Genomic DNA, 17,743 nt, shown 5'->3' on the forward strand with positions numbered 1-17,743 from the left:
TTTATTTTAAAAGCAAAATGAGCTACTTTATCTTTAATGATCCATTAAAGGGTACTAAAATTATACTTTCGAAGTTTTTTTTATTGGTGCGGCTAAATCAAAACGAGAGACTAAATTTTATCTTATCAACTATTCAAAAGAATATATTACAATTATACTATTTAAAACTATAAAGTTTGAGCATATTTTTATTGTTGACCCATACCGCCACTTTGGAAAAAGTTGGTCAATTGTGCTCCTAAATTGGGGTTGGAAAGGCCATTTGCCTGGGGCACATTTCCTTGCATACCATTCATGTAGTTTGCGACTTGCGAGTAGTCAATCCCGTTGGGCATACCTTGAGGAGGTTGACTTGGCATATTACCGTTGTTATTGTTGAACAAACCAAAAAGGGGATTAGCAGATGATTGCGTCATTGTAGTGAAATCTGGTTGACTTCCATGAGACATCGGTCCTGCCTGTTGAGGTATTAACGTAGTCTTGACATAGTCTTCATCAGGCTCCCCTGGCTTGTTAGACTTCGGGCCATTTCTAGCAGAATTAGTAGGCATCTTCTTAGACATTGCCTTAGATGAAATACCAGCGCCAATTTCAATATCAGGTTCATCAATGACCATACCACTCAGTAATGGTTGACCACCTGTACCACCCCATTGGGCTTGAACTACCCAGGACTTATCTGCATCAGTTAATCTTTGAATGGGGATGATCGAGATGCCATGCTGATAGTTACAACAATCTCTTGGACCAAAACCAACACCCCAACGAGTTCTCAATGGTAGCGAGTTATCCTTGTTAAATGAAGTTATCACTTGTTCAGCTTCTCTTCTTGAATACACTTTCACAAATGCATGCTTTCTCTCGCTGTTTAATATTACTGATTGAACTTCAGCATATGGCCTCAAAACCGATGCCAATTCAGCTTCATCCATTGACCGTGGAACTCCTCCAATAAACAATGTTCTTGACAAAACCTTGAATGATCCCTGTGGTAAGCTTTGGTCGAAACCAACGTTACGAGGGCGATAATGTGGTGTTCCAGGCATATTCATTTCTGAAGTTGGTATTTGCGGTTGGTTTTGCATTTGGTTTTGCATTTGATTTGGTGAAAAATTATTCATTCCTTGTTGTCTTGGAGGTGACCTCTCTCTTCTTCCACCTTGACCAAATCTATTCGGAGATCTCGATCTATTTCTTCTTGAATAACCAGATGCATTATCATCTCTTCCCCTTCTACTATCATGCATATTTTGATGTGGAATCTGGGGTAAGCTTGCACCATTTCCTTGCATCTGCTGAAGCATTTTGAAGATATATTGCTCGTTCTGTCCGTTGGGGGGGCCAGCTTGAGGACGAACTTGAGGCACCGGTGGAAGCCCGGCAGCAGCTGGTGGAGCCGGTTTAGAGTTGTTCATAGTGTTACTATTGTTGGCATTGCCGTTATGATTACCACCTGCAAGTGCTGACAACTGTGACAAAATATTATTAGCATTTGAAGGTGGTTCTGCAGTAACTGCGGGAGCCGGATTAGGGGTATTACTATTCGAATTAGACTTCGCTAAGGATGCTAGCGCCAGTAAAATACTAGTAGAATCAGATTGATTAGATGCGTTTGTTGGCTTAACCGGCTCGACACTAATTCTGGGAGGCGAACCAGGTGGTGTAGTGGATGCAAAATGCTTTGTTCTAATTCTTTGAATAATTTCAGGTTTGAAAGTTTCCGCTCTCTCCCAGATATCTACTAATTTACCAACTTTTACTCTTTGAGAGTTACTAATCATTAAGTCTAATGTGTCATCTACCAAAGACTCAATTAATTCACTAATTCTAAAGACTCCAGCGGCATAAGTTCCTTCTGGAGCAGAGGCGTTAATCTCTTGATTATTCTTTCTAGCTTCGTCGACATATACTCTTACAATCGAGTCGACAACATATAATGTACTGAGCTTATATGCCGATGGCACCGCTTTACAATTTGAGTATAAAGTTGTAATCAATTTAGACTCATCCTAAATTTTGTGGTTAGTAATCCATACTATATACTGGATAGACGTTATTTCTTCAAAATGCATTTTGGCATTTAGCCGATAATACTTACATGAACATTTTTGACTGCTATATCAGTCAACTTTTTAATACGCGAACCAGATATACCCGGTGCCTTTAAAGTAGGTATTTCCCTTAAAGTATTTTCAAATTCTCCTACCACTGACATTATTCAAATGACTTTTGTTACTTTTTACGAGTTCAGGACTAAAAATATCAACTCTGGAAGTATGTGCACAATTTATCTTTCTTTCAAGCAAAAGTGTCTGAAGATGAAATCAAACAATTTAAAAATATTACAACTAGATCGTCAAGATCAATTCAACTACTTCTTAGCAATAAAGAATATACAAAAAAGTACTATAAGAATGTTGGAATACGATGATTTTACTTTTTTCGATAGCTTGAATTTCGTTTTATAGAATTATTCTCTTAATCTAACCTTTATTCGGATCTCTAATAGGTTATTACCTATTTCCAAGTAATTATGATGATAATGCTGAAAGAAATTACGAATTCTTTTTTACTTAAAAGTTTTAATTACAAAGTGGCGAGGGGCTCCAATTTATAGTTCGAGGGTTATAAATTCACTACCCGGATTCCACTTTTTTTTGAGCAGTCCTTGTTTTTCAAACTGTACTGCACTTTACGCGGAAGTGAAAATTTCCAACCTTAACTTCAGATAGTTGTTAGATTGTAGCACAGATAATCTGCTCTATATTGCACCAAAATGCTCTTTCGGTCAGCAGTTAGGAAATATTCTTCTCAGTCAGTGAATCCGCTAATTTCGTCGACATTATTGCTCTCTAGGAATCCTATCGTAACTGCGGATTTACCTGAGTTTGAAAACCAGTATTACAAGTACCAGAATGAGTTGTGGAAAAGATTAATGTGGACATTTCCAAAGTGGTTTTACTATAGAGAAGGAACTTTGTCTGAGCAGAGATATAGGGAGCTAAATAAGAATCCCGTATTTAACAACCCTAATGTGGAGTTTCCAAAAGGAAGGCCTGAGATTAGACATCAAAGAGATAGACGATTTAAACAAGAGATTAATCTTCCAAAGACGTATTCTGAAGCTAAGGAGGAAGAAACTGATGAATTTAAGGTAAATGACAGTTTATCTCGTAAAATTGTACCTAATTCAAGGTTAACTAAAGCTGATGAAAATAAAGACCTTACCAGTTTAGAAAGGAAGTTGACTAGAACATTATATTTGGTGGTTGGCGATAGCAAACGTTGGACTCTTCCTAACTTCAAAGAGGAGACCGCGAATGATCTTAAGCCGTTACATAAATTGGCAGAAGAAGGCTTATATAAAATTGGGGGGGAAAACATCAACTATTTCAATGTTTCCAATACTCCATGTCATTTATACAAAGGAAATGATGGTAAAAGGGAATATTTCATAAAATCACATATACTATCTGGTAGATTTAGTCCATCAAATTCAGCATTAAAGTATATGTGGTTGACAAAAGAAGAAATGGCCAAAAACCTTGAGAAGGATTATTATAATGATATTAAGCATCTTTTAAGTGATGTTTAATCAATCTAGAAGAAATAAATGCATGTACATAGAATGTAAATCTAATCAAGTAGTTGAATATAATCATTATAAAAAATTGAATTCGGTTTCTATCAAAGCCATTGTACTTTTACAGTACATTTATATGTCTTTTTTGCTTCTAATGGCTTTTTCTGCGGCCCATACGGACCTATCTAAGACAGCACCTACCATCAATACCCCAGCAACAGAACTCACAACACCTAAGACAAATCCAGACCAAGTTTTAAAATATTGTTCCTTATTAATGATCTTTAATGGCGATATCTCAAAATGAAAAAATACACCAGGAAGTCCGCCTCTTGCGTGTATTGTGTGCTGGTGGTCCTCATCCTTACCCCCTACTAGAGGGCGATCATGTTTTACAGCAGAGAACTGGTTTGTCTCTAGCGGTCTCGCTTTCATATATTCAAATCTGGTCGCCACCACTTTCAAATAGTAAGAGAATACATGGTATTTGCTATGTTTCTCGGCAACATATCCATCTAAAGGATGGCTCGAGTCGTGAACTAGATTTACACCCTCAGGATTTGCTCCGAAAGATAGATGGTTTATGGTATGGTCGAAATCAAACTTGTCTGCATATTTGTCATACAACGAAGTATCATGAACATGTCTTCCTGGGATAGTAGAGGATGCACCGGGAGCAAAATGTAAATTACCAGCAATTCTGTTTATTTGTGTAGTACCTTTAACTCTGCATCCTTCTTTATTATTAATTCTATCACGCAAACGACTAACATAGCCTTCCTTCTCACACTGCTCAATATTTTCACCATCAAAGAACCCCCAGTTAATGCTTGCATATGCAAGCTTCACAGTTTCACAGTCGTTGCAACAATGTTGCTTTTTGTCTTGAGGCAATGCCCCGTAACAAGGACCACATTTTCCTTCCTCTCCTTCTTTCAACCCCTTTGCTTTTTCATCCAAAGATATATCATTGCTCAAGATGGACTGATCGTCTAAAATCTCGTTACCATCAACTATTCTCAACTTTTGAAACCCCGATTTTACGATATCCAATTTCAATTCTCCAGTGTTATCAAGAATATCTAACGTCATAACATCACACGGTAAATTAGGAAATGTGATATCCAAATTTATATCAAGCTTCTTGTTAATATCCCTATCAACAACCAATTCGGGCCTGATCACTGTCAGAGTATAATCCTTGTATTCGTTACGTATCAATATGAAAACAATAAGGATACACATTAAAGTGATTATGCCACCTGATGCAGTTTTAATTTTAACATCCTCTACCGTCTTAGAGAATGCATCTAGTGAAATCAATCTAGGTCTTGACGACATAATTACTCACTTCTGCTATGATTCCAAGAAGTTATATTTCTACCGACGTGGAAAGAATTTTCAATTTCTCACATTTTTCAATTTCAGTAAATACAAGCAAAACCGATAAGCAGTCCTTTATAAATTTAAGGATTAATAATGAGTAGTGAACATTCTTCGGGGAGCAAGTTATTCTTCAAGAACTTCACGTCACTGGTTGTTAAAGACCAATCGCTTCCAGGAAGCGGTAACTCTGAAATAATTTTCATTTCAATAAACAATACTGGGACAAGACTAGTCAATTCGAGAACAGACAAATCAATAAGGATTTGGAAATGTACACCAGACAGGTTAACTGAGCCAATTATCATAGAGAATGCGCATATAAAATCTGTTGAGAGTATATCCTGGCATCCAAGAACTGAATATACATTCGCATCAGTTGGTAGAGATGAATACGTACGAATATGGAAGGGAATAAATGGCACCATGGAAAAAGAGATAAAAGTATCTAAAGAGTCAAATACCCCAGCAGTATGTCAGATAGTCAAATTCTCCATTGATGGAGAGATATTGTGTGTGGTGGATAGAGATTCTACTGTGAGCATGTTTTCCGTCCTCAATGACTACGCAAAAGTTCAAGAAACAAAAATCAAAGAGCATATATATGATGCTTTATGGTTTAACAAGGATCATGATTTTCTCATGTTTGCTTTACATGATGGAAGTGTTCCTCTTTATAAGGCAGATGAGAAAATGCGCTACCAATTGAAGAAAACATTTACTGGTCACAGATCGTCTGCAACGTGTCTAGCAATTGATCCTCGGGGAAAGTATTTTGCTATAGGCTCCAACGAAGGCGTGGTATCTATTTGGAATACTGCGACCATGCTAAACTCTAAGGTACTTTCAGATGTAGATGCCGCTATATCTCACGTCGATATTTCAAGAGATGGCGCATATATTGCTGTCTCCTATGACTCGCATTCCAATGCAAGGATATATGATGTTACGACGGCAGACCAAGTTTTTGAAGTCCCAAACAGTCTTAGTGGAAATTCTGTTTTAAGCTTTATTACGTGGTTTCCTAATAAGACTGCATTTATATACTCAAGTGATTATGGAAGAACTATGACTCTAATGAAAAAACTTGATAAATCATGATCACGATTCCTAATTGTATAGTATATAACCTTAATAGGCATTTTTATATTAATATCTAATACAGTCTACTGACATGTATCATAGATTTCTATTAATTATTCATTTTTAATCTAATTTTACGTGTATAACAAATAAAAGGAGTAGTACTCGAAAAAAGAAAAAAAAAAAAGTAGAGTCGCTTAAGCCTCAGTAGCTTATATATTAAATCATTAAATACTGAACTAAAAATAACGTAATAAGGAGGTTGATATTTTGAAAATTTGGGTATCCATATAGCTTATGATGCATTCAAATCAGCAGATGCCTAATGGCGGATATAGAACCGTATCGACTACTTCAAATTTATCATTGAACTCGTCAACAACAAGCATTACGAGAGTTGCACTGGGACCAATACAAATGTTGAATTTGAACAAGCAGTCATCGGCTAAAGATCATTTGCATTTTCAGTGCCTAGAGTTGAAACAGAGATTATCAAGTATAGAGGGAATGGCTCCTTTTATGCGACTGGCTTATGTTGCCGCTGAACAGTGTGCTGAACAGCAGGCGTTGGTGTTGTCCCAACAGTTACAACAAGATAAGGGTATTTCAGATTTCAGGGCATCAGTGGGCTCTACGGGCTTTTCTATACATTCTGACTCATCGTCATTAAATTCGTCTGTTACGAGACCATCTAATAACAGTATATTTACGTTTACTGCAGGAGTTTTGCCTGCTAATATTAGCGTGGATCCAGTGACTCTTCTTTGGAAGTTATTTCAACAAGGAGCTCCTTTGTGTTTGGTTTTCAATTCAGTCGTTTCTGGACATCAGATTCCTATAATAGGGAGTGACGATATGAGAGTTTGTAAAAAATCAGTTTATGATTTTTTAATTGCCGTGAAGACCCATCTAGAATTCGACGATGAATCAATGATCACTATTTCCAATGTGTTTCTGGAAAGCACTCACGATCTTATAAAGGTTATTGCAGTTATTAAGAAAATTATAGATTTAAAGCCCTCTCTGGTCCTGTCTGCGACTGAAGTTGAAAAACTAAACATGGCCGATTTATCCATATCTGATGATAGATCAAAGGTCTTCAATGAAATCATCACTACTGAAAGAAAATATGTGCAAGATTTGGAGTTAATGTTGAAATATAAATCAGAGTTACAAAATGCTGAACTTATTTCGAATGAACAAGTCCATATATTGTTTCCTAATTTAAACGAGATAGTTGATTTTCAAAGGAGATTCTTGAATGGTCTAGAGTCTAATATTAACATTCCTACGAAGTACCAAAGAATTGGTTCAACATTTTTACATGCGTCAAGTGGCCCGTTTAAAGCTTATGAGCCTTGGACTGTGGGTCAGTTAGGAGCGATAGATCTTATTAATAAAGAAGCTAACAATTTGAGAAAGTCTTCGAACCTTTTGGATCCCGGCTTTGAGTTGCAGTCATATATCATTAAACCTATACAAAGATTATGCAAATATCCTTTATTACTCAAAGAGTTGATCAAGGCTTCGCCAGAGTTCAATGATGAATCGTTTACACCCACTCTTTCTCAAAATGAACTATTATTGGCTGAAACAGCCATGAAGGAAGTTGCCAACCAAGTTAATGAGGCACAAAGAAGGGCCGAAAATCTCGGATATGCCCAAAGTTTACTGGAACGCGTTAGTAATTGGCGAGGATTTAACCTAAAAGATCAAGGCGAATTACTTCATCATGGTGTTGTTGGTGTTCGGGACGTAGATAGCGAAAAGGATTATGTTGCGTATCTTTTCGAGAGAATTATTTTCTTTTTCATTGAAGCTAACAAAGATACAGGTAAAGAGAAGGAAAAGAAGAAAAGAGAGATATTATCCTCTAGAAAGAAGTCATCTTCTGTCGCATCTGCATCTACTGCAAATTTACTAGAATCATTAGGTAAGGCGAAAGATAAATCACAATTAGAGTTAAAGGGCAGGGTGTATATTCTGGAAATTTACAACGTGAGTTCCTCAAATCAAAATGGATATATGCTCATAATATCATGGTCGGGGAAGAAGGAAAGTGGCTCATTTACTCTAAGGTACAGAACAGAAGAGACTAGAAATCAGTGGGAAAATAGCTTAAGACAGCAGAAATCATCTGAAATGAGCAGTCAAATTAATAAAAAAGTGAGAGACTCGCAAGGCTCCCAATTAACAAATGATTCGGGAATTTATGATATGGCTGCTGCATATGCTAACCCTTCTCCAGTGTCTACTACAAATGGAGCAGGCATAATTGACAACAACTCGATCAGATCGTCAAATGGATCGTCTTACCATCGACATCATTCATCATCCTCGACTTTTAGTATGATGAGGAATTCTAAGTCCAAATCTAGTACGGAACCATCTAGAATGTCTTCTACGGGATTGAATGTTATAAGTAGTAGCAGTGATTCCTCATTTCAAACAAATGTTGAAATAAAGCTTTTATACAATAGACTAGAAATCCCTGATGTTCTAGTGGTTCCATCTGCCATACACTTTACAGATTTACACCTGAAGATTTCATCAAAAATTGCAGCAAGTAATCGAGTGAATGATGACATAATGGTGAACAAGTTGAAGTATAAAGATGAGGACGGCGATTTCGTTGTTATGGATTCTCATGACGACTGGATTTTAGCCATTGACATGCTTGAGGAGTATGTGAAGGATACTCGAGCAAACCGCAGATCCTTAACAATATGGGTATCTTAATTATTAGAAAATTCAGTTGTAATGAAGGCATGATTTATACAATATTGTAGATAGTTAAATGTCGATCTCTATTAAAGAGTAACGTCTAAAGTGTTCACTTTTCATGTAGTTTACCTTCTCCATAAAACTTGCCATTGTGATGATTTTGATTCGTCGCTCGCATTATAATGAAAAATCTGCTTTAAAATTTAGGTCAAGATATCTTATTTTGCAATAGCTTTGAACTTTAATAAGGCAGTGTCTTTCTTGCTGAATGATATGATCAAACCCAGCAGAAACATAAGGCAGATCATCAGCCTCGCTAACTCACGTTCTTGGTTCCTGGTAGCTCGAACCTCCGGAAATGCTGCCCGATCAATACATAGAGCATCGCCGTGGTCTGCTCGCTCGTTTTCTTCCTTTCTGAGGGCTAGGAAAAGCACAGAAAGCGCATTATCTGAAGATGATAAAGAGATCTTAAATCAGGAGAGAGCTTCAGATTTCGTTGACGTTTGCATTGTTGGTGGAGGTCCTGCTGGATTGGCAACCGCGATAAAGTTAAAAACTTTAGACAATGAGTCGGGCTCTGGCGAGATGAGAGTTGTAGTTTTAGAGAAGGCTGGAGACTTTGGCTCCCATATAGTTAGTGGTGCGGTTATAGAACCAGGGCCCTTTAGAGAGTTGTTTCCTGACAGTGAATTCTTGAATGAAGATGGTACCGGGATCGCGTTACCTCCTGATCTTGTTACTCTTGTTAAAGAAGATTCAATGAAATTTTTGACTAAAGAGTCTTCTTTCTCGTTGCCGGAACCTCCTCAAATGAAAAATGAAGGAAAAAATTATATCGTTTCTTTGAATAACGTTGTCAAGTATTTAGCTGAGCAAGCTGAAGAGCTAGGTGTCGAATTGTATCCAGGTATATCAGTAAGTGACGTCGTCTACGATAAATCAGGAAAAGCTATAAGGGGAGTCATAACGAAAGATATGGGTATTTCAAAATCTGGTAAACCAAAGCCCTCATTCGAAAGGGGCATGGAGTTCCATGCAAGAATAACTGTCCTTGCTGAAGGTTGTCATGGCTCATTATCAAAGAAGATGATATCTCAATTCAACTTGAGAGACGAACTGGACCCGCAAACTTATGGTTTGGGAATCAAAGAAGTTTGGGAAGTAGCGCCAGAGAAATTCAATAAAGGTTTCGTCGGACACACGTTAGGATATCCGCTAAGTGCTGAATATGGTGGAGGATTTATGTATCACTTCAGTGATGGGCTAGTTGCTGTTGGGCTTGTCATAGGCTTGGATTATGCAAATCCATATATTTCCCCGTACCAAGAGTTTCAAAAAATGAAATTGCATCCTTTTTATTCGAACGTCTTAGAAGGAGGTAAATGTATCAGTTATGCCGCTAGAGCTTTAAATGAAGGCGGATTCCAGTCTATTCCGAAGCTCTATTTCCCCGGAGGAATATTAGTAGGCTGCGCAGCGGGATTTCTTAATGTTCCAAAAATAAAGGGTACTCATACAGCAGTGAAATCAGGAATGCTTGCCGCAGAATGTATATTCAAACAAATAAAAGACATGGAACCAGTTGATGAGGATAATTTAATAGTTGAGAGCCCTCTAGAATTAAGATCGTATAAGGATGCCATCGAAGATTCCTGGGTTTATAAAGAGTTATATGAAGTTCGAAATGTTAGACCTTCTTTCAATAGTCCGCTTGGCCTCGCTGGGGGGTTAATTCATTCCGGAATTACGACAATGATAACAAAAGGAAGTGAACCATGGACTTTGAATTATCGAGAGACGGATGCTGCTGCCACTGAACTTGCAGACAAATACTCACCCATAGATTATCCAAAACCCGATGGCAAGATAACTTTCGACTTATTAACCTCTGTATCTAGAACAGGTACTTACCATGATGAAGACGAACAATGTCACTTACGAATCCCTAATCAAGACAACGAAAAACATGCTGAAATTTCTTATCCCAAGTACAAAGGTATTGAACAGAGGTTTTGCCCCGCGGGTGTCTACGAGTATGTTCAAGACGAAAACGAAGAGTTGGGGGTCAGGTTTCAAATAAATAGTCAAAATTGCATTCATTGTAAAACTTGTGATATTAAAGTCCCCTCCCAGGATATAAATTGGGAAGTACCAGAAGGTGGTGATGGCCCCAAGTATTATATGACATGAAAAACTCTTCCTTAGAACATTGGACTTAGAGGTGTAATTTTAGAAATTTCTTAGGAATTAGAGAAAAGTAATGATCTTAAGAAACAAAATACAATCTTCATTCGCTTTTAAAACGAACAGTACTCATCAAGCCGTTATGTGAATTTATATTATACAAGATACTATCCGACAGAGTAGTCTGCACAACTCTCCCAACACTCACAACAAATAATTATACTTAATTCACTAGTTCAGGTAGTGATTCTCATTTTAAACGTGCCTCAAATGGCTACTCTCATCTTACATATAGACTTTTGCGCTGAACTCCAAAATTTCTTAATAATCGAGAGAAATAAACGGCATCGCCCATCACTTCATTATGTGGGCAGGGAATGAAAATGAATAATTTCAGAGTCGTTTCCTTCAACTCTTAGTAATAATGATAACAAAAATAGTTCAAAAACCAACAAAATTATAAACACTCAAGTAACTCTAACTCAATCATTAATGAAACTAGCAACTCAAGCAAAAAACTTGTCTAAGTCAGATAAGCTAATATCTTCAGGTGTGCCAATTTCTTGAGTCAAAAATCCAGATCTAACAACGCTGAGCCACTTTTTATTCTCAAACCGTTCAGAGCTTGCGTTTTCATTGTTAGGCTTGATGGATTGAGATGGATTCGAAATAGCTTTTAAAGCTGCTGCGTGCAAAGCTGCCGCCGCCGCCGCTGCATTAGGGCTGTGAGCACAAGGTGTTCTTGGTGCCCTTGGAGCTGCTGCGGCTGCAGTTAAAATCTTTGCTTTCTTAGAGGACAAATAAGACATTGATTTCGAGCGTTTACCATTTCTCATCCAAGATTCAACTCGGAAATCTGCTGTATCCTCGTCATCCTCGTTGAATGCTTCAAAATCTTGAAAATCCAAATCAGAATCCTGATTTCCAGAATTATTGCTTTTATCAATTACATTTGAGTCGTTGATTGACTCTGTTAGCGATGCAGTAACAGGAGCTGTCGAGTAAGGAACAAACAAGTTCGATTTATCCACCAGGGTATTCATAAAACTGTTTTTGGGAATTCCATAATCAAACGCTTGATCATTAGATTTGACGCTCTCAATCAGCTTAGTAGGCTCCGTGGATTCTTCTAAACTATGAGTTTTCAGTTGCTTTTGAACTTCCATTACATTTTTGACATGCACATGGAAGTCTTCAGCCAATAATCCACGATATACATACACCATTCTCTTAGGGGAAGCATCAGCCCAGTCTCTAGATAAAGCATACTTCAAATTCGAATCGCCCTTCTCAACTCTTTTCACATACGCATTCAACTTAGCACTAACCAAGTTGGAAGTTTTCGTAGACAAGTTAGCCATTTCAGGATGTCTCTCCACCAAAATATCACAAATTTGCTTGACCGTCATACCATTGCCCTCTGGATCCTTTTCATACAAGATAAGGAATATTGCAAACAAAACATCATCTTCCAATGATGGATCATTTTTCTGATCAGGCTTCGGTTTCTCGCCCGTGACAGGAATTGTTGTCGAAATTCCAGTTGCAATAGGGACTCTGGCTGAAGTTTTTGGCTTTTTAATGTTAGCAGCAGACAATGATGGTGGAGTTGATCCTCTTGAGCTGCTTGAACTGGTATGGTTAAGCTTCTTAGAGTTTTCGGAACTCATCAAAGAATCAGGCGAAATACTCCTCGAAGACGAGGTTTCAGATGGACTAGTACTTTTCTCAGGAGTAAATGGCTTGACATCACTCTCGGCATATTCTCCGTTCAATGCTTTCCCATCGGCATTCGAGCCGAAATCATTTGAGTCCCTAGATGAGCTACCAGAACCTGAACCAGAGATGCTCAAAGATCTTGGATTGTAAGCAGGCGACGCGGGAGTAGATGAAACAGGAATTCCGAAAGGTCTTCTATCAGCCAATGCCATATTCTTAAATTTTGTTCCTTTAACTATGCTTGTCTTGCACTTAAGATTCAGTTATATTGAACAAATTGATTATACAAAATATTTCATATAATAAGTGAATCAACAAGGAAAATTTCTTTTCAATTGGGAAATTCTTGAAACCGATCGATTCGTTGATTGACTGCTATTTTGTGCTTTTAAGTCCTTTAATTAGTCCGATCCTTGTTTTGACACGGCTTGAACTTGATCCTCTTTGCACTAATATGAAAAATTATTGTTAACGAAAACAATAATCAACAATCCAATGAACCTGGAAACAAAAAAAAATAAAAACTAACAAAAAAAAACTTAGAATATTAGATATAGTATCAATAACGAAAGAATTTAAAAAAAAAATGAAGGTTTCTATAATTATTAATATCCGGATCTCATATGTAAACAAAGTTCAAGATACAGACTAAGAAAAAAGCTAGCAAGAAAATACAATGCTGTAAGGGTACTCAAAACTTCTAACAGAAGTTCAGCATTGATCTCACAAGTGAAATGACAAATTCATTTGTACGATTTATGGATCGTAACAATGCTCTTCCCAAATTTTTCACTTTAGCAATTAAACTTTCTGCTGCCACTTCTCTCCTGTCCTCAGCTTAAACATATTCAAAAACAAATCTTACAATCTTCTTCTTTCGATATAATATGTGATCTAATTTCTATCTTCGTCAAACGATTCTCTTAGATATCTAGAGAAAGGAAAGGGACAAATTTGAAAATTTTTACCTATATGTAAAGGGGTACTTATCAAGAATGCTGCTGCCGAAGCACAAAACTGAATCAGGAAGGAAGTCGTGGCCAAGGTAAATGTGACACAAATTTTGTTAAATTTGTTTATCTTTTCCGAAAGCTTATGTAATCCATCTCCTTGCTAGAGAAGATATTTCGACTACAAGAAAGCTCTGAGCTACAGAGTGGCTCCTGAAGTGATATGTTGATGGAAGACAGCTGCTACTTCTCTTCTAGCTCCTTAAGTGGCAGACAGTAACATCAAGTCATGAGGGATAGTATCGATATGCACATAGTTTGACCGTGTGCACTGCACATACGTCAATGATACCTCCTTGAATCAATTCTTGGCAATAATACTCTAAGTTCTTTGTTTGATCGATATTTCAGTTTCTATAAACCTGATTTTATTGAAAACCATAAAATAACTCCCACACAATAAATGATAACTTCAGTATTGAATTAACTACATTGCCTCCTAGGAAATGACGATATAATGCAGGTTCTGTTGCATGTTGCGCGATCCAGCGAGACATTTTTACGACATAAAATGAATTTTATGAAGTGGAGTGTACAATGTCAAATAACGCGATGAAAGGGTTGCAACCCTTTACGTACAGGCATTTTGAGAGAATTGACAGAGATGCCATCTTCCTAAAGATAAAGCTCTTTAATTGTTTTTCTCGCTGTATTTACTTATCCTAAAACACTCAAGTGACATCAGTTCTACGATTTAATTAGTCCGCATCTATAATTCCTTCGCGAGCGAGCCTGACACTTTCTTCAGTCTTCTTCCAATCTTCGTTCCAATAAGAATCTCTATAAGGTGCTTCATATGAATCCGAGTCTGGGGGTGAAAACCAGTAATTTAGAGCCACGTGGATGGACAGGTCATCTATATGGGAGCCGTAGCTTGAGACTTCGTGAAACCAACCAGCAGGCAAATAAAGCATATCTCCTGGGTGTAACCATACTGTGAGCTTGTTTAGTTCTAAAAGACCAGGGAAATTCTTCATCGAAAATTTCGTAAGCTTGTCTCTTAAGGCTGCATCTTCAAAATCCTCGATATGAAGTAAGGCAGGTGGAATTTTAGAGAAGCTTGGGGGTTCTCTATTATCACCATGCTTAAGATCTTCTTCGTCAGAAATAACCTCTTGCAAAGCTTTTCTTGTGTCATTAGATAACAGGTTGTCATTCTTGAGTTTCCACTTAGCAACTTCGGATAATATAGCGCCATCTTCACGTATATGCCTCCAACCTGACAGGTTGTCATCTTCATAGTCTATTGTCCCATTAGAAAATACCTTCGAGATGTTTCCAACAGTGAAGAGCTTCTCTGCATCTGAGGGCGAATATAAAGTGAATCTTTTCACACCAGACACAAGAATATAAAGATTGTCTGCATGATCATGATGTAATCCTGATGAAGTTCCATCACCTGGTACCATCCTACATAAATCGATATCCGAGCTATTTAATTGTGGAGTAGAGCCTTTCTTAGAATACCCCATCCACAAGTTGATTTGCTGTGGCACGAGATTCTTTAATAATGGCGGTTTAACGGTTACTTTGTTGAATGCATTTGTCAATGGAGGCTGCAAAAGCTCTCTTATACGATTCTTTGCTTCGAACTCAGTTAGGTCGCATTCTTTGCTAAGAATAGGATCCACAATATCTTCATTCCCATCCTCCTCCTCATCTTCATAGTCGTCTCGCAAATCATCGAAATCAATTGAGCCCATAGATGAAGTGTCACTAAAATTTTCAAAATTGTTTTTATTGACTCCCTCGACAGCTTTATCCCCATACGCACCATTTTCATTGTCGTTTTCATCATCAGATATTTCTTCATTTTCGTTTTCATTGTATTGTGTAGTCAAGTAAAAGCTGTCATCACCTTGGCGGAGCCTTTCCATTAGATTTTTTAATGTCATTTTTTCTCTTGATAAGCCCGATCCAAATCCGTGTTCGAATTTTTTTTCAACTTGAAGATAATATTGATAGTCCAAATACTTTTCAATGTTATCAATGCTAAGATTTTTAAGGTCAATAAAGCCAGACCCATCTGGCTTAATCTTAACTGGCTTTCTTCGCAATACAAAGCTTTCGAAAAATTTCTTGGATTTAATACTCGAATTCACCTCCTCAACTTCATCACTTTCTCCAACACGATAGCCACTGTACGAAGACGTTTTCTGTCTTTTATTTCTTTTATCTGTTTGATCTCCCATTTTCTTATTTCATGGTTGTTAATACTATATTAAACTTAACTTTGAAAAGAAATTTGTAAAATATAAATAATAGAGAAAAGTTAATATTTCGCGATATATTTTACAATAACTTCAAAAATTGATAAACTAGGTCACTTCTTGATAGCGATGAGCCAAAAGGACTAGAAACCTACATAATTCAATGGAAGTCATTTCTTGTCATTTTTTTGAATGACGCTTTTTGAATGACGAGTATAATTACTATTACTCTTTTTCGAAAAAAGAAAGAAATTAGTCTATAGTCATTTAGACGCCTTCTCTTCTTCACTACGAGTTAATGAATAGCTGTGTGTATTGATGCAATGAAAATAATTGTTCACGTAAAATGACATAGCAAGTTGTCAAACGTCGAATTTCGTTCCACTCTAATTGAAACATGACTGTTTGCAAGAGAGAAAACAAGAAAAACAACAGGACTTCGATGTACTCACAATGGAGTAGATTGCAAACCAGAAGAATGAGTAAAATTATACTTCATCAATTAATTATTTGATTACTGTGAATGCTACTTTGTATTCTATTTTCAAAACGTAAACAAGACTGCTGCAATTTGATCATGATATGAAAAACATGGGTGTGATAGACTTCGATCTTTTCAAATGAGAACTCGCAGGTCCTCTATCTTCCATGTTCTCTACTGACCTTTTTCTTGGAACAGTTGTCTGCATATCTGTATCAATTGGAGGAGAATGAATGTTAGACACTGCAAATGGAGATGAGCTCATGTTGGGAACGAACAGATTTACCTGACAATCATCTCTAGGACTTATGTTATTACTCACTGGAGTTGGGGGTAAATGAATTGTGCTTACTTTGGGAGTCATAGGCTCAATGTTACTATTTGTGAAATTAATCAATAATTTCATCAAATGAAGCGGATTCTTTTTATCATTGAAATATTTCAATTTCAAAGATGGTGGAGGACACTTCAATATTTTCAATAAGTTATGGAACAAGGTATTAAATGATTGAACAGATAATACTTCTTTCATGGTTGTAGCGTTGAAGAAATCCAAGTACTTATGTAAGTTAACAGGAATATCCAAAATATGCAAGCTGATTATGACAACACCGAGAGATATCTGGGAAGAATTATAGTTGAAGTAAATGTTAGGATAGAACTGGATTAATTCACAAATATAAATTGATAAAACCTTTATGTCGTTCACATGCTTTTTAATGCTGTTAGATCCAGCTAAGTCACTATTTAGAAGCAAGTTTAAAAATAAGTCGACAAAGGAATCAAATGTGGGAACATGAATTAGCCAATTAAGGGACTTTAGTAAATGATTTTCCATTTCTAAAAACAACCTTCTATCGTAACAATTGCAACACATTTTGCATAGATCATATAAAGAGGGAATTTTGAACTTTGAATCCAAGTTTTTACAACTGACCCAAAGACTGGTTAATCCCAACAATTGATAATGTTGCTTCTTCACAATTCTGGTCGAACAATATCGGTCGATCAAATTGACAGTTAACGGAAAAGTAGATTTAGACAAATTCAACTTATTGATGACATCCATCAAAAAATCTAAAAGTAATGGTCTCATTTTAAGATTAATTTCCGGTTGTTGTTGAATTAACTGCAAGCTAGGTAAAGTTTTTTGCTCAAAACTCAATAAATGATCCAAGATCTCATGTTCATATTCATCAACGCATTTACGGTGAGATTTATATTCCATGGTCTGAATGTTGACATGTGAGGCTTTCATGGTCGAGTTGTTCACTCTAACATGGTGGAATAGATCTGGACTAGTCATATGTAGCGACAATATTTATGCTATAATGCTTTGGAGGTGTAACGAATGAATGTAAAA

General features: G+C 36.8%; 9 protein-coding genes across 9 annotated transcripts; 4 read left to right on the forward strand and 5 right to left on the reverse strand.

The window, feature by feature from the left end:
- Window positions 1-188: 188 nt before the first annotated feature.
- On the reverse strand, window positions 189-2,215 carry PRCAT00006028001 (Nrd1 complex RNA-binding subunit; the record flags this gene model as incomplete). Its single annotated transcript, XM_062956145.1, has 2 exons — window positions 189-2,009; window positions 2,099-2,215. The coding sequence occupies 2 exons, from the start codon at window positions 2,213-2,215 to the stop codon at window positions 189-191; spliced, it is 1,938 nt and encodes a 645-aa protein (XP_062812677.1).
- A 561-nt stretch (window positions 2,216-2,776) lies between these two features.
- Window positions 2,777-3,595, forward strand: PRCAT00006029001 (mitochondrial 54S ribosomal protein mL46; the record flags this gene model as incomplete). The annotated part of the gene is made up of 1 exon (XM_062956146.1): window positions 2,777-3,595. One exon carries the CDS (start codon window positions 2,777-2,779, stop codon window positions 3,593-3,595), a length of 819 nt encoding a protein of 272 aa, XP_062812678.1.
- A 120-nt stretch (window positions 3,596-3,715) lies between these two features.
- Window positions 3,716-4,924, reverse strand: ERV46 (Erv46p; the record flags this gene model as incomplete). The annotated part of the gene is made up of 1 exon (XM_062956147.1): window positions 3,716-4,924. The coding sequence occupies one exon, from the start codon at window positions 4,922-4,924 to the stop codon at window positions 3,716-3,718; it is 1,209 nt and encodes a 402-aa protein (XP_062812679.1).
- Window positions 4,925-5,062: 138 nt separating this feature from the next.
- On the forward strand, window positions 5,063-6,067 carry PRCAT00006031001 (uncharacterized protein; the record flags this gene model as incomplete). The annotated part of the gene is made up of 1 exon (XM_062956148.1): window positions 5,063-6,067. One exon carries the CDS (start codon window positions 5,063-5,065, stop codon window positions 6,065-6,067), a length of 1,005 nt encoding a protein of 334 aa, XP_062812680.1.
- A 279-nt stretch (window positions 6,068-6,346) lies between these two features.
- CDC24 (Rho family guanine nucleotide exchange factor) lies at window positions 6,347-8,788 on the forward strand (the record flags this gene model as incomplete). The annotated part of the gene is made up of 1 exon (XM_062956149.1): window positions 6,347-8,788. The coding sequence occupies one exon, from the start codon at window positions 6,347-6,349 to the stop codon at window positions 8,786-8,788; it is 2,442 nt and encodes an 813-aa protein (XP_062812681.1).
- Window positions 8,789-9,046: 258 nt separating this feature from the next.
- Window positions 9,047-10,966, forward strand: PRCAT00006033001 (putative electron-transferring-flavoprotein dehydrogenase; the record flags this gene model as incomplete). Its single annotated transcript, XM_062956150.1, has 1 exon — window positions 9,047-10,966. One exon carries the CDS (start codon window positions 9,047-9,049, stop codon window positions 10,964-10,966), a length of 1,920 nt encoding a protein of 639 aa, XP_062812682.1.
- Window positions 10,967-11,466: 500 nt separating this feature from the next.
- Window positions 11,467-12,891, reverse strand: GDS1 (Gds1p; the record flags this gene model as incomplete). Its single annotated transcript, XM_062956151.1, has 1 exon — window positions 11,467-12,891. The coding sequence occupies one exon, from the start codon at window positions 12,889-12,891 to the stop codon at window positions 11,467-11,469; it is 1,425 nt and encodes a 474-aa protein (XP_062812683.1).
- Window positions 12,892-14,387: 1,496 nt separating this feature from the next.
- On the reverse strand, window positions 14,388-15,881 carry PRCAT00006035001 (uncharacterized protein; the record flags this gene model as incomplete). The annotated part of the gene is made up of 1 exon (XM_062956152.1): window positions 14,388-15,881. The coding sequence occupies one exon, from the start codon at window positions 15,879-15,881 to the stop codon at window positions 14,388-14,390; it is 1,494 nt and encodes a 497-aa protein (XP_062812684.1).
- A 593-nt stretch (window positions 15,882-16,474) lies between these two features.
- On the reverse strand, window positions 16,475-17,686 carry CLN3 (cyclin; the record flags this gene model as incomplete). The annotated part of the gene is made up of 1 exon (XM_062956153.1): window positions 16,475-17,686. The coding sequence occupies one exon, from the start codon at window positions 17,684-17,686 to the stop codon at window positions 16,475-16,477; it is 1,212 nt and encodes a 403-aa protein (XP_062812685.1).
- Window positions 17,687-17,743: the final 57 nt, after the last annotated feature.

This window comes from Priceomyces carsonii (genome assembly GCF_900007245.1).
Source record: "Priceomyces carsonii strain CBS4050 genome assembly, scaffold: Debaryomyces_carsonii_scaffold_7, whole genome shotgun sequence".
Classification (NCBI taxonomy): Eukaryota; Fungi; Ascomycota; class Pichiomycetes; order Serinales; family Debaryomycetaceae; genus Priceomyces; species Priceomyces carsonii.